We start from the raw sequence: 15447 nt of genomic DNA, 5'->3' as shown, positions 1-15447 counted from the left end.
GCCAGTGAAGGCCCCAGCCCCTCCCCGGTACAGCTCTGTCCTCGTTTCCCTACTCTGGGGTTGGCAGGGGAGGGGAGGGAGGAGAGGAAGGAATTTTCCCAGCACCACAGACAGGATCAGACTCCAGATCTCCCAGGGTATGTCTACACTACAAAGTTAATTCAAACTAACGTCCGTTAGTTCGAATTAACTTTGATAGGCGCTACACTAGCGCTCCGCTAGTTCGAACTTAATTCGAACTAGTGGAGCGCTTAGTTCGAACTAGGTAAACCTCATTGTATGAGGACTAAGCCTAGTTCGAACTTACTAGTTCGAATTAAGGGCTGTGTAGCCCCTTAATTCGAACTAGGGAGGCTAGCCCTCCCCAGCTTTCCCTGGTGGCCACTCTGGGCACCACCAGGGAAACTCGTATGCCCCCCTCCCGGCCCCAGAGCCCTTAAAGGGGCGTGCCAGCCTGGTGCCTGTGCCAGGTGCAAGCCTGCCAGCACCCAGCCAGCAGACCCTGCACCTGGCACGCCATGAGCCAGCCATCCGATGCCCCCCAGCCCTCCGCCTCTTCCCGGGACCAGGCTGGCGGCTCTCAGGAGCTTGGCCAGGACCATAAGAGGCAGGCACCCACCTGGTCTAGTGCAGACATCGTGTACCTCGTCCACGAACTCCGCACTAGGCACAGGAAAGGGGCCGTCTAGGGCAGGAGAGCTGCCAGCCTGGCCACCCAGGAGCAGGTTTGCATGAAAATCAGGGTGGTCCACTGAGACCCCCGACCCTGAGCCCTGAGCTTAGAATGGCCGTACTGGGTCAGACCAAAGGTCCATCTAGTCCAGTAGCCTGTCTGCCGAAAGCAGCCAACCCTAGGTACCCTGGAGGGGATGGACCAAAGACAGTGACCAAGCCATTTGTCTCATGCCATCCATCTCCAGCCTTCCACGAACTTTGGGCAGGGACACCATTTCTACCCCCTGGCTAATACCACTCCATGGACCCAACCTCCATGACTTGATCAAACGTCTCTTTAAACTCTGTTCTAGTTCTAGCCTTCACAGCCTCCTGCAGCAAGGAGTTCCACAGGTTGACTCTTTGCTTTGTGAAGAACAACTTTCTGTTATTAGTTTGAAGCCTGCTACCCATTCCTTTCCTTTGGTGTCCTCTAGTCCTTCTATTATGAAGAACTTTTCTGTATGCACCCTCTCCACCCCACTCATGCTTTTATAGACCTCTATCATATCCCCCCTCCATCTCCTCTTTCTAAGCTGAAAAGTCCCAGTCTCTTTAGGCTCTCTTCATATGGGACCTGTTCCAAACCCCTCATCATTGTAGTTGCCCTCCCCTCTCCCACCATCTCCCTTCCCCTCTCCCACCCTCTCTCTTCCCCTCTCCCACCTCCTTTTCCCAGTCTCCCCCAGTTTTGTTCAATAAAGAGAGATTCTATTTTTGAACACAATTCCTTTATTTTGTACATCAGGAAGGGGGGCTAGGGAGGGGTAAGTGGAAGGAGGTGAGGGAGGAATGGGGTACAAGCCCCCGATGGGGAGGACTGGGCTAGCTCTGCGGGCTTCTGGGTATGGAACCTCTCCTGCAGCCCCCCAATTGCCTCCTCTCCCCAGATGGCAGCCTGCGGCAAGTGCAGCTGGGCTGATGGCCGAGTGCTGTGATGTGCCCAGTGTGGGTACTCCGGGCACTCCAAGCCAGGACTGCTTTGCAAGCGGGGCACCCCTGAGAACTGTCTGTCCGTGGTAGGGGTCGGGTCCCTTTAAGCACAGCCCTCGGCTAGCCTGAGACAGCAGCTCCACACTCTAAGTCCTCATCTGATGCCCTGCCGGCACTGCTTCCGGCCATCCTTAACCCCGGTTCAGGATCCACTCTGTGTGGACATGCTAGTTCGAATTAGCAAAACGCTAATTCGAACTAGTTTTTTAGTCTGGATGTGTTAGTTTGGATTAGCTTAGTTCGAATTAACTAATTCGAACTAAGTTAGTTCGAATTAGCGCTGTAGTGTAGACATACCCCCACTCCCTGTCCATAACCTCCCCCTTCTCCCTCACAGAGAGCTAGATCATGCCCCAGAGCCAGGAACGGAACCCGGGGATCCTGCCTCCTAGCCCTTGGCTCTGACCCCCCATCTCAGGACCAAGCAAAGTGCATGCCTGGGGGCTGATGTCTCTCTGCCGCAGAACCAACAGGCGTGGTGCATGCCCTGGGGCCAGCAGCGTGGTTCTGAAGCAGTTTCTGTGTCCTTTCCACAGCTCCCCCCACCTTTCTGGAGACCCCGCCAGCCCTTGTGGAGGTGCCGGACAGAGAATCCCTGACTCTCACCTGTTCCGCCATTGGCAACCCCCAGCCTGTCATTGCCTGGAAGAGAAACGACCTGCCCATCCAGAGTGGAGACAAGGTGCAGGTAAGGGAGGGGCAGCTCCAGCGCTGGAGGAGATCCGGGAGTTTTCCCTGGCTGTCTCCTGCATCTGCCCAAGTGCTGTGAACTGAGGGCTCCCTCCCCCAGTAGGCACTAAGAAGGGGCAGGGCTCACGGAGACAGAGGGGTGGCACTGGGCAGGGAGGAGAATACCTCTGTCACCACTGCAGTTTTCCCAGCCTTAGGGGTGAAGCTGAGGAGAGAGGGAAGGCAGGTGCACCAAGGACCTAGCTGAGCCCATTTCTGCCTGCCCTGGAGCTACCCAGCAGCACAGAAACCACAGTAGGGCCAGTCCACACAGGTCTCCTGCTCCAGGCACTGGCCATGACCCCCTCTGCCCCCAGCCCGGAGACTTGGCAGGGCAGAGCAAGGAACGCCCTTCTGCCTGGCCAAAGCCCTCATGATCCTGACCATGACCGCTCTGACCCCTTGTGGCCACTCTGCAGCATGAAACGGATTCCACCTTCTGCCGCTCCGAGCTGGGGCTGGCCTTGAAGGAGAGATTGTAGCAGAACCCTGCACTGGAATGTTTTTTTAATCCCGAGCCACAATACCCACTCCCACTTGCATTGTTTCTTTCACTTTTTATCCTGCTCCCACCCACAGAAACCTTCAGTCCTGCAAGAGAGAGATATTTCCCCATGCCACACAACGCAACACGGATCGGTTAATATATTGTTTATATAAATGGAATTCAGGCACCGTTTTTGCCACGAAAGAATAAAACAAATCTTGCTTAGACCATGAAACAATACTTTAACTTATGCTATAAAAGACATCAAGTCTATTCCGTTCCCTCGCTTAAATTGAAGTATTAAAACCTTTTTTAAAAAGAAAAAGGAAAACTTGCTTTTCACTGCTGACGTTCTGTTTATGATCAACTTACAAGAGATTTACTGGTTTCCTGCAAATTCCTGCAGTCTGTGGTCCCCCTGTCCTCAAGGACTTGGAATACAGGAGGGGGCTGTGGGTTGGGGTACAGGAGGGGGTGAAGGCTCTGAGGTAGGCCTGAGGTTTGGGGAGGGGCTCAGGCCTTGGGGTTCGGGTACAGGAGGGGGTACAGGCTTTGGACTGGGGTGCGGGCTTTGGGGGACAAGGGGTATGTGATGCAGAGGTAGCTCTGGGTTTGGAGAGTCTTGGGGTAGCGTGGGCGGTTGGGACTTGGGCTTTCCTGGGCAGCGGTGCTAAGGCAAGTTGCCTGTGTGACCTGAGGCACCAGGTTGTGCTCCAGAAGTGGCCGGCAGGTCCTGCTGCTGGGGACGGGGGCATGAGTCTCTGCAGTGTGCCACACACACTGCTCTCACCTGCAAGCACGGCCCCCCACCCTGCCCCCCAGGTCCGAGTGCTCAGGGCAGGGGCCTTGTTCCCCTCCCACACCCCTCCCCTCAGAAACTGTATTTGCTGGTGACTACCTCCCCTCCGGCGCCAGCACTGAGTTGCCCCGGCTTCAGCAACTCCATGCTGGGGCTGACGGGAGGGTGCCTCTCCCTTGGCCATGGCAGCTCTGTGCGGGGGACAATGGCGAGATGAGCCTCTCTCCGGCTGTGGCAGCTTCGGGGCTTGGGGAGAGGCATCTCTCCCCACTGTAGCCCCAAGCCCCTGCGCAGGGCTTAATAGCCAGTGCATGGGACTCAGTAGGAAGCTGCATGGCCACGCAGCTTAGAGGGAACTTAGGCCAGGGGCGGGAGGCACAGACAGGGTAAGGAGTCTGGGGCTGCCGCTGGAAGTGGGAGCAGAGCCGCGTCCAGGGCCAAGACTGGGGCTGTGGCGAGAGCTGGGATTGTAGCCACGTCTGGGCTGTGGTTGGGACTGGCAGCCGGGAGTCAGGCCACCGCCAGGTTTGCAGCTGCGGGGGAATGACTGGGCCAGGAGCGGAGCTGCAGGCTCTGGGTGGCAGCTGGGGGTGGAGCCTGAGCCTTTGTCCACTGCTGGGCTGGGGGCCCTGAAGATGTCCTGCCCTGCACTCCCGCCTGTGCTGTCTTGTGCCTTCGTAGGTGAGCAATGGGACACTGAGGATTGCCAGCGTGGAGCGGGCCAGCGCTGGCACCTACACGTGCCACGCCTCCAGCAAGGAGGGCTGCGTCACCCACACCATCCGCCTGCTCGTTCAAGGTAAGGGGCATGGGCTGCCTCCGGGGCAATCTCCATAGCCAGGCAGGTCCTGTCCTCTGGGCACGTCTTCCCTTCCGCTGCAGAGACCAGCCTGGTGGAGCAGAGGCTGGGTGCATACGTGTACACACACGGACACACGCACGCACAGGGCAATGTGGGGGGGTCGGCCTCTCCCTTTGCACACGTGGCCCAAAGAAGGATCTTGCAAGGGTGGTCCTTGCAGAATTGAAGCCTCTCTTGGAATCTTGTCCGTGTCCCATTGGTCTAGTCAGCGCTTGCCCTCCCTGTCCAAGCGAGCTGGTGCCCCTTCTGTCCAGAGCCTCACTCTGCCCTGTGTGTGCCAGGGCCACCGGTCATCGTGGTGCCTCCACAGAACATCACAGTCAACATCACCCAGGATGCCTTCCTGGCCTGCCAAGCTGAGGCCTATCCCGGCAACCTCACCTACAGCTGGTTCCAGGGGGACAGCAACGTCTATCACCTCAGGTACACGGCACCGGGGAAAGGGAGGGCATGGAGGTAGGGGGAGAACAGCCTCTTGTGGGGATGGGCAGGAACTGCAGCAGGGAATTAGGGACTCCATATCCATAAACCTGTGCACTCACGCTGGCACACACCCGTGCACTCATCCTGCCACATGTGCACACACCTGTGCACTCATCCTGCCACATGTGCACACACCTGTGCACTCACATGCTGCCACACTCTCACACATTGCACTTGCACACTGCTGCACACGCACACACCCGTGCCCACACACACTGCCACATGTGCACACTAGACATTCCGCTGAGAAGGGACCTTCATGATCATCTAGTGTGCACGTTGCCGGCCACCAGTGCTTCATTTGTATGAAAGAGTTTCCAGGGCTCCAGCAATTTTTTGCATTCATAACTTCTGCAGCAAGCCCAAAGATGCTAGGCTATGAACTGCCAAGCCCAGAGGTGCTGGACGATGAAGAGTGGTCCTTGTAAGCTGTGCACTTAGGCAGCCACCCAGGAGAGAGTCAAATGCCACCGAGCTGATTAGCAGAGCACCTACAGCAGCATGTGTTTCTATTGGTGGTGCACACTGCACATGCTTCAGTGCATATAACAACATTTATTCCACACATGGATGGAAAAAATTAGAGGGAACGTTGATTATGAACTGCCAAACCCAGATGCACCAGGGTTCAACTCGGGCACAAATTAAGCACTGGAGGACACAGAACCTCACCCACCCATTCCTGTAACAGACCCATGGCCTCTGGCAGAATCACTGACATCCTCAAATCATGGTTTAAAGCATAGATTCCCAAACTGGAGGCAGGGGGATGTGAGGGTCTCCCAAAAATCATGATGCCAAAAAGTTTGGGAACCACTGGTTTAAAGACTTCAAGTTACAGAGATCCCATCATTTACAATAGTTTAAATCTGCAGGTGACCCATGCCCCATGCTGCAGAGGAAGGTGAAAAATCCTCAGGCTATGTCTACACTACAGGACTTTGCGGAAGAGGCAAGGCAAATGAAGCACTGATTAGCATTTTCTTGCGCTTCTTTTGCATAATCTATTCCGATCCGGTTTTGCTCGAGGAGTTTTTGTGCAAAAACATGAAGTGTGGACGTGCCTGTTTTGCGCAAAAACCCCTCTCTGGGAGAGGCAGAAGGATCTTGCACAAAAAGGGGGTTTTGCACAAAATGGACACGTCCACCTTGCATGTTTTTTGCGCAAAAACCTCTTGTGCAAAAATGGATCGGAATAGATTATGAAATGAAGCGCGAGAAAATGCTAATCAGTGTTTCGTTTGCATTGCCTCGTCCGCAAAAACCCGTAGTGTAGACATAGCCTCAGAGTCTCTGCCAGCCTGACCTGGGGGGGAAATTCCTTCCCAACCTGAAATATGGCGATTGGTTAGACCCTGAGCCTGTGGGCAAGACCCACCAACCAGACACCTTGGGGAAGAATTCTCTGTAGCAATTCAGAGCACTCCCCATCTAGTTACCAGCCATTGGAGATGTTTGCTGCTAGCAGTCACCCATCAGCTACATGCCCTTGCAGGCCGTCCTTTCACACCCACCCCCTCCATAAACGGACCAAGCTCAGGCTTGAAGCCAATTAGGTTTCTATCCCACGGCTCCCTTTGATGCCAGATCTTCACTCCTCTGATGGTTCGAAACCTTTGCCTAATTTCAAGCCTGAACTTGCTGATGCCGCACCCCCTCCGTGCACTCACTAAGCACCCAACCCCCCCCCCATGCACACACACTTTGACACACACGCGGACACGTGTGCCAATTCCTTTAGCAGTATATACACCACAAGATAAGCACGTGCACATATATGTAGACACGTCCGCGCATACCCAGCAAAAAGGCAAACATACCGCTGCACATACCCACACAGAATGTTGTGGAGATGTAGGCATGTAAGTACACAGCTACACACTCAGATGCACGCACACCCTCACCCCCAAGAGATATGCACACACAGATGCACACCCCAAAGAAATATGCACACACAAATCTACAGTCGTTGATGCATGGCGATGACATCGGACACATACCCAAGTGATGCAGGCACACACACAGGCCTACAGCCGAGGAGATGGCCAGAACCCCTAAACACAGGTACATGCCAGACTGTGTACACAGAGGTGCACGCAGATACCAGCCCATGCACTGCTGCATGGCAAGGCTGAGAGCGGCAGCAAGCACACGGTGACCGGAGCGATAGCCCCAGGAGGGCCCCCATGGTGTGCCAGTACTGGTGGGAGGTGGGGACTCCCTACCAAGCCTGATGGGTCCTCTGGTGGCCTGACATCTCAGACCGGGTGGTGACCCATGGGCTGTGATGCTGGCAGCACATGGAGCTCTGGGCTGGAACAGAGTTAGAGGAGGAGGTTGGGGCAGGGACTGCCAGCAGCACCCCCCTGGCCACAGGTAGTGCTGAGGGCGTGATCTGACAGGCTGATGGCTTGAGGGTGAAGTGGCACGGCTGGAGTCATGGGAGTCAGTGGAGCAGTCAGCAGTAACCAGGGTGTGGGTGTCGTCAGTCAGGCGTTCCCAATGGGTCCCTGACAGGTCTTCTGCTCCGTCAATGATGATGAACTTTCGGCTGCGTGCGTGTGGGTGCTCCCCTGTCTACCGCCTTAAACATGCGCAATTAGTCAACGCGATAGACTCCGAGAGCACCCCCAGAGACCACAAGTCAGATAAGGATCGAACACACCCGGCCAGGATTATTGCCCAGCGAGGTACAGTAAGAGTTGTCAGCGAACCGATGCGCCACTGCGCCACTCTGCATATGTACACACGGACAGCGGACTGACTCCGTCAATACCATGGATCCTGCATTGCCCCCTTGCGTACCACCCTCTGGGGTTTACTTTTAGATGCAGGTACAGACAAGTTACACATCACTCCTGTGGTATCAGATTGCCTAGTTACCACCCCTTACCTCACACAAGGGGAGTCAGTTTAGACCCTGTCCTAAACCTGGATCAAAACTTCTTGTTATCTGTGGCAAGGGGGGTGTGGGGTGGTACCAAGACGCTTCTTAACGAGGTGTTACAACCCCTCTAGAATGTGCTTCCGGCCTGTGCCTAGTGCCCCTGAGGTCTAAGTATTTCTTCAATATCAGCCCTGTTCTTGCCAACTTCAGTGAGCAGGGCCTGTCTCTTGCTCACAGCTTCCCGCTGCTTTATTAGCAAAGCCTTGCCCATTGCTGTCTGGGCCTCGGGCCTCATACCCAGCCTGTGATATGTGGGCTTCTGTTACAGGCCCTCATCTTACTACCGTGGATACGATGGTGGTGGTGCCATTGCTGTGGTGATGAGAGCTCTGTGGCAGGGCTGTGGGACTATGAGGACAGGGATTGGGTCCCAATGGCAATTGCAGGGCCATGGTTGGACCATGGGGGTCCCAATAGTGTGGCCGTGCTGGCAGCCCAGTGCCGGGATTGTGCGTGGGACCATAGGGGCTGTGGCCAGGCTCCTGTGGATGGGCCTCAGTGGACAGGGTGGGGAGGGCTGTGGACAGGCCCCAGTGAGTGGGGTTGTGGCTGGGCCCCAGTGGACAAGGTCGGGGGGTGGAGGGGTGGCTGGGCCCCATTGGATGGGGTTGTGGCTAGGCCCCAGTGGACAAGGTCGGGGGGCGGAGGGGGTGACTGGGCCCCATTGGATGGGATTGTGGGGGCTGTGGCTGTGCCACAGTGGATGGGGCTGTGGTTGAGCTCCAGTGGACGGGGTCCCAGAGGCTGTGGCTGGGCTCCAGTCGATGGGGTCGTAGGGACTGTGGCTGGGCTCCAGTGGATGGGGTCATAGGGACTGTGGCTGGGCTCCAGTGGATGGGATTGTGGGGGCTGTGGCTGTGCCACAGTGGATGGGGCTGTGGTTGGGCTCCAGTGGACGGGGTCCCAGAGGCTGTGGCTGGGCTCCAGTGGACGGGGTCGTAGGGACTGTGGCTGGGCTCCAGTGGATGGGATTGTGAGGGCTGTGGCTGTGCCACAGCGGATGGGGCTGTGGTTGGGCTCCAGTGGACGGGGTCCCAGAGGCTGTGGCTGGGCTCCAGTGGATGGGGTCGTAGGGACTGTGGCTGGGCTCCAGTGGACGGGGTCGTAGGGACTGTGGCTGGGCTCCAGTGGATGGGATTGTGTGGGGGCTGTGGTCGGAGCCCTGTGGACAGGCCACGGCGGTGGTTTCAGGGGCTGGCTGAGCTAGTGAGAGCGCTGGTTGTGATATGTGGGAGCAAATTGCTGCAGAGGTGCCCTGAGCCCTGCAGTGGAGGCTGCCTGAGGTTCGGGTTCTGGCTCACCGGGGCAGCTGCCGGACTCCTGACTCTGCCCTCTCCCTTCCTTCCAGCCACCTGCAGGCTCGTATTCGTGTCCTGGTGGATGGGAGCCTCTTGCTCCAGAAAACAATCCCGGACGACACTGGCAAATACACCTGTGTCCCTAGCAATGGGCTGCGGACACCGCCCTCTGCTTCGGCCTTCCTCACAGTGCTGTGTAAGGTCCCACTGCCCCTTCCCTCCCTATGCCACCCTTGCCCCACACTGCCCTCTCTCAGGGACCCTGTCACACCCAGACATCCTGGCTCCGGAGCCGAGCCCTGGTGACCCCGCTTCTTTTACAGGGGCAGGAAAATGCCTTTGGCCTGCGGCTTCTCCCTTCACGGCCTGCAGCCTGGGAGAGAGGGGCCTATCTCCTTCCATGGCCCTCAACCAGCCTCCCCATCCAGTCCTCCTGATTGGGGTGTGACTGCCCCTCCCTCCCCGGCCCAGATCTCTTAGCCGATGAGCACACGTGGCCACGGCCCAGACACCCCAAGGGGCCGGGCTCCCTCCTTTGACGGATCCCAGGGTGTCCCAAGCTTGCCAGGGACTCTGCTATGGTGTGGAGAACGTGCAGCCACTGGTGCCGCTATCAGGGCTCATCCCTGCCCCACGGGCTGGCAGCATGTTGCCCACGTGGCTGCCACGCCCCATGCCCCACCCCCTTCGCTATGGCTCAGTGAGCTCACCAGGCCTTGACAATATGCTGCCCCGTGGTGCCTTGCAGATCCAGCCCAGGTGACCACCATGCCACCAGAGACTCTCTTGCCCATGGGGATGCAGGGCGTGATACAGTGCCCCGCCAGGGCCAACCCTCCTCTTCTCTCTGTCAGCTGGACCAAGGACGGGCATCCCCTGGAGCTTGATAAGGTACTGACCACACCAGGCCTCCCTGGAAACTCAGCCACTGGCCCACGCCTGCGGGCAAGGGGCCGCCTTCTGACCTGCCTCTTCCCTTGCAGTTCCCTGGCTGGTCCATGGCTCCCGATGGCTCCATTCTCATCGCCACCGGGAACGATGATGCCTTGGGGCTTTACACCTGCACCGCCTACAACAGCTACGGTACGGCTGGCACCTCAGCACCCACCCGCGTCGTGCTCAAGGTGAGAGGGGGCAGCCTGCCCTTCACGCTGCCTAAGCAGGGGCCTGGCTAGACTCTTCCCTGGAGTCCCCCATGCAGCCCTCCCCTCTGGTGTGTTCATTTGGGAGTAATAAGTGGTCTCAGAGAGCCCCAGGTATGAATCATAGAATCACAGAACACTAGAACTGGAAAGGATCTTGAGAGATCTTCAAGTCCAGTCCCCTGCCCTCACGGCAGGACCAAGCACTGTCTAGATCATCCCTGACAGGTGTCTGTCTAACCTGCTCTTAAATATCTCCAGTGATGGAGATTTCACAACCTCCTTAGGCAATTTATTCCAGTGTGTAACCACCCTGACAGGAAACTTTTTCCTAATGTCCAACTGAAACCTCCCTTGTTGCAATTTAAGCCCATTGCTTCTTGTCCTATCCTGAGAGGCCAAGCAGAACAATTTTTCTCCCTCCTCCTTGTAACATCCTTTTAGATACTTGAAAACTTTTATTATGTCCCCTCTCATTCTTCTCTTTTTCAAACTAAACAAACCCAATTCTTTCAGTCTTCCCTCACAGCTCATGTTTTCTAAACCTTTCATCATTCTTGTTGCTCTTCTCTGGACCCTCTCCAATTTTTCCACATCTTTCTTGAAATGGGGTGCCCAGAACTGGACACAGTACTCCAACTGAGGCCTAACCAGCGCAGAGTAGAGCAGAAGAATGACTTCTCAGGTCTTGTTCACAACGCTCCTATCAATGCATCCCAGAATCATGTTTGCTTTTTTTTTTTTGCAACAGTGTCACACTGTTGACTCATTTTTAGCTTGTGGTCCCTATGACCCCTAGATCCCTTTCTGCCGTACTCCTTCCTAGAGACTGTCGCTTCCCATTCTGCATGTGTGAAGGTGGCGTTGTCCTTGTACAGAACTGAACAGTCAAACATGGTTAGAGCTTTTGAGTGCAGAGATCTTGGCAAACACCCAGGGCTGTTTTTCACCATGTGTTACAGCAACACAAGAAAACAAACAAGAGTTATTTAATATTTTACATTTTGAATCATTAAGATTTTGGGAAAACATCTTTATTTGATAGTTTTTAGATGGATTTAAAGGTGGTAAGAACCTATCAGGGAAAGCAAAGAATTTAGGCTGGAGCTGCTGTCTTTGCTGTTGGTAAAACCTGATCCTCCTTCCTGCAGAATAAAACAAGACAAGCACTCAAGAGGGGAGGGAAGAGAGCAGCCAATAGAAAAGGCAGCCTCTGTCACTGGTGCTGGCTTTGTTGCCACCTCACTGCTGGAGAAACTCAGGCCCAGCTCATGATCAGCCACTGTGAGCCCTGGCAAGCTTGTACCAGCATTGAGCAGTTCAAGATGTTCCTTTTAGTTGCCTCAGTGGCCGTAGGCTTACAATGCCCATCGGTTTGGTCAGCTGAACCAGACTCTGGTTAGAAGGTGAAAGAGGGAGTGAGACCTTGTCTGTGTGAGCACATAGGTGATTCCAAGTTGTCCCTCTGGGTATGTCTACACTACCACCCTAGTTCGAACTAGGGTGGTAATGTAGGCAACTGGAGTTGCAACTGAAGCCCGGGATTTGAATTTCCCGGGCTTCATTTGCATAAAGCCGGGCGCCGCCATTTTTAAATGTCCGCTAGTGCAGACTCCGTGCCGCGCGGCTACACGCGGCACGGAGTCCGCACTAGCGGACATTTAAAAATGGCGGCGCCCGGCTTTATGCAAATGAAGCCCGGGAAATTCAAATCCCGGGATTCATTTGCAACTCCGGTTGCCTACATTACCACCCTAGTTCGAACTAGGGTGGTAGTGTAGACATACCCTATGGGTGCCCATGTGAGGATACACATGTCCGTGCACTTTCAGCCAGGGATTCTTCTTCTAGTAGTTCCCAGTGCACCCTCCCCTCTGAGATGGAGACTAGAAGGCAGCAGATGTTTGACTCAGTAGCCCTGGCGAGACCATCCATGGGGCCGAGCACCTTTCCCTTTTGCTCCTCCCAAGTGGGCTTTTGGGAATCCTTGGGGTCCTTTTAGGAACCAAGCCTCCCAGGTACTTCAAGCAAGAGGTCCCTGCAGGAGTCTCTTCCACCAACAACTCAGGAGCCTCCCTACTCAAGAGGAGCCATTGGTGCATTAAGGGTTGACACTTGGCAGGGAGGTGCCACCATCCTTCTCCCCAGATAAGGCCACTGCGCCCCCACTTCATTGGGGCTTGATGAAACGCACGGCAAAGGCTTTGCCGAACGCCGTGGTGGAAATCCAGGAGCAGCAGCGTTCCCTGGCGGACATCTCCCACGCCTCCACCAGGACAGGGTAGCCTTAACCATTAATGAGGTCCCCCTCTTGCCAGCATCCCATCCCGCTGTGAGAGGGCAGATAAAAAGTACTGAGTTCTGCCCAGGGCTCCGAGTACTTGTTTACTCATCCCACACCCAGCTCCCAGGTCTTCAATGCAAAGGAGTAGATGAGTGGGCAGCACCGTCTCAAGCCAACATCTGTCAAGGAGCTCCACTGTCTGGACCTTCCAGGGCGTACGAGCTACTCGTCCCTCTCTCGTCAGTCCTGAGGCCTGGCAGACGTGACGTTAACTAGAGTCAATGTTCTCACTATTGAGTTTTTGCCTTAGGACATGACACCCTGTAGCAATCGTTTTCATGGCCCTGGCATAGCTAAGCTAGATGATGCCCAACCACGATCCATCTGGTAAAATATTTGCCTCTGCGACTTCCTCTACTGACAGTCCAGACAGACGCTCAGGGCTCTGTGCAGGGATTTGCCTGGCTCAGGGAGGGGCACTTCTCTCTCAGAGCCAGCAGCAGCTCCCTGATGGGGACAGAGCAGTGAATCTCCCCCAGCCAGTAGGGACAGTCCCCTCCCTACCCAACCCAACACCCTGTCCCACCCTGAGCCCTCCTCCCAGCCCTGAGCACCCTCCTGCACTCCAAAGCCCTCATCCCTGGTCCCAACCCAGAGCCTATGCCCACTTCTGCAGCCCAACCCCCAGCCCTGAGCCCCTCCCCAAACAGGGAACCCCACTCCTGCACCCCAAACTCAGCATACCCAGTCCCACCCCAGAGCCTGCACCCCCAGCCAGAACCCTTGCACCCCAACCCTCTGTCCCAAGCCTGAGCCCCTAAACCCCAGCCCCATCCTAAGCACACCTCAAGCCTGAACCCTCACACTCGTGCACCCCAACCCTCTGTCCCAACCCAGAGCTCCCTCCCACACTCAGAACCCCTTGGCCCTACCCCCGCCATATGGATTTCATTATGTGCACCAATAGGAAGGTGTCATGCTGGCGCACAGACACTTGGCTCAGTGGTGGGAAAAGTTAGAGGGAACCCTGGGGACAGCCAGGATGGAGAAGTTTGCTTCTTTGGGTCCACCCCTCTCCCAGCCAGCTGCCAAGCAGGGCCTGCAGGGGAGGCTCATCCCCTCCTAACTTCCAACACATCCATCTGGGTCCATTGGTTTGTGGCCCCACCCTCCTTGTTTACCAGGGATGAACACAGCACGCTCCTGGAGTTCCAGCCTGTCTGTCTCCCTCTTAAATAATATAATAATGGAGATTGCCTATCTCCTAGAACTGGAAGGGACCTTGCAAGGTCATTGAGTCCAGTCCCCTGCCTTCACAGCAGGACCAAGTACCATCCCTAATGAATTTTTGCCCCAAATCCCTAAATGGCCTCCACAAGGATTGAACTCACAACCCTGGGTTTAGGAGGCCAATGCTCAAACCACTGAGCTCTCCCTCCCCCCTTTCCCCTCTAGGCCCCTGCTTCCAGGTGACTGAGACATTCTATAACCACCTTGAGGCCCCTTTCCACTGTTAAGCTCCCAATTGGGGTAGGCCTGCGAGGCCCGTTGTGACAACACCTTCCCCCCGCCACCATGTGCCCCCCCATCTCTGCACTCCACAGAGAAAGTTGAGTAGCGGTGCTAGGCTGGTCTCTTCCCTGCTCTAAATGCCAACTGTGCAGGGCTCTTCGTGCTCTGCTCCCAGGCCCTGTCAGAGACCTGGCCCACGAGGCCAGGCCAGAGCCACCTCCTGCCTGGCCTGAGTTGCTGAGCCCTGATTAGGGAAAGTTGAGTTGACTATTTGCATCCTCCCCTCTTGCTGCCTCTGTATCAGAGGCAGCAAGGGGGGAAGCAGGAGCTGACTTAAAAACCAGCTTCCTCCAGTGCCGTCTCTGTGGTGCCATGCATGGGTGATGGGCCGGGGGGGGGGCTCTGTGGTGCCACGCATGGGTGGTGGGTTGTGGGGGGGAACGGGCTGCTGCAATGAAACAGCTCCTGTGTGCGGAAGGTCCCAACTCCCCGCTGGGATCCCCATGCGCAGGGGCTGCTACTGGCTGGGCAGGCAGCCCTACTCAGTCCCGATTCATGCCAGTTCGGGACCAAACCCCGCTGCGACTCTGCAATTTAAAACGCAGTAGGAGCTGGGGGGCAGGCTGCCCGGCTCCTACTGCCTTTTAAATTGCAGCGCCGCAGTGGGGTTTGGTCCCGCACCCGGTGCAAGCCAGGACTGAGCCAGGCTGCCTATCAACTAATCAAGTAGTCAATAAAAATTCTATCGACTACTTGGTTAGTTAAATACCTGGCTCTTAACATCCCTAGCCTTGACTCCTTTGTCCTTCACGCCTGCCCCCAGAGTGGGGTGCTGAGCTCCCCCCGTGTGTCTGTTCCAGGAGCCTCCCGTGTTCACCGTGCGCCCCAAGGAGGAGTACTTCCAGGAGGTGGGCCGCGAGCTGGTGATCCCGTGCGCTGCCCAAGGAGACCCCCCACCCACAGTCACATGGGCAAAGGTAGGGAAGCTGCAACTCTAGGTTCAGATGGGGCAGGACTGAGGCTCCCGGGCTCCCTACAGCTCAGAGACTCTGACTTGGCCTCACTTCCGCCAGCCTGTGGTTTGATGCCAGCTCTGAGGAGCCAAGCCGCAGACACACTGTCCCTGTTGTCACGTGCCCCAGATACCGGACGAGGCCAGCCAGCAATGGGGGGTGGGTCTGCTGGGGGCGAAGCAGA

At 56.2% G+C, this 15447-nt stretch overlaps 1 protein-coding gene across 2 annotated transcripts in view; it reads left to right on the top strand.

The window, feature by feature from the left end:
* The window catches only part of IGSF9 (immunoglobulin superfamily member 9), a 53133-nt gene that overhangs the window by 23694 nt on the left and 13992 nt on the right, over positions 1–15447 (top strand). For both annotated transcript variants that reach the window (XM_075907210.2, XM_075907211.2), the window contains exons 5-11: positions 2244–2395; positions 4404–4521; positions 4866–5007; positions 9363–9508; positions 10061–10203; positions 10296–10436; positions 15111–15227. In XM_075907210.2, the coding sequence (XP_075763325.2) occupies positions 2244–2395; positions 4404–4521; positions 4866–5007; positions 9363–9508; positions 10061–10203; positions 10296–10436; positions 15111–15227 (959 nt within the window). The remainder of the gene's footprint in view (positions 1–2243; positions 2396–4403; positions 4522–4865; positions 5008–9362; positions 9509–10060; positions 10204–10295; positions 10437–15110; positions 15228–15447) is intronic.

This window comes from Pelodiscus sinensis, chromosome 22, assembly GCF_052426305.1.
Source record: "Pelodiscus sinensis isolate ZL-2025 chromosome 22, ASM5242630v1, whole genome shotgun sequence".
NCBI classification, from domain to species: Eukaryota; Metazoa; Chordata; order Testudines; family Trionychidae; genus Pelodiscus; species Pelodiscus sinensis.
This window is presented reverse-complemented; position numbering and strand designations above follow the sequence as displayed.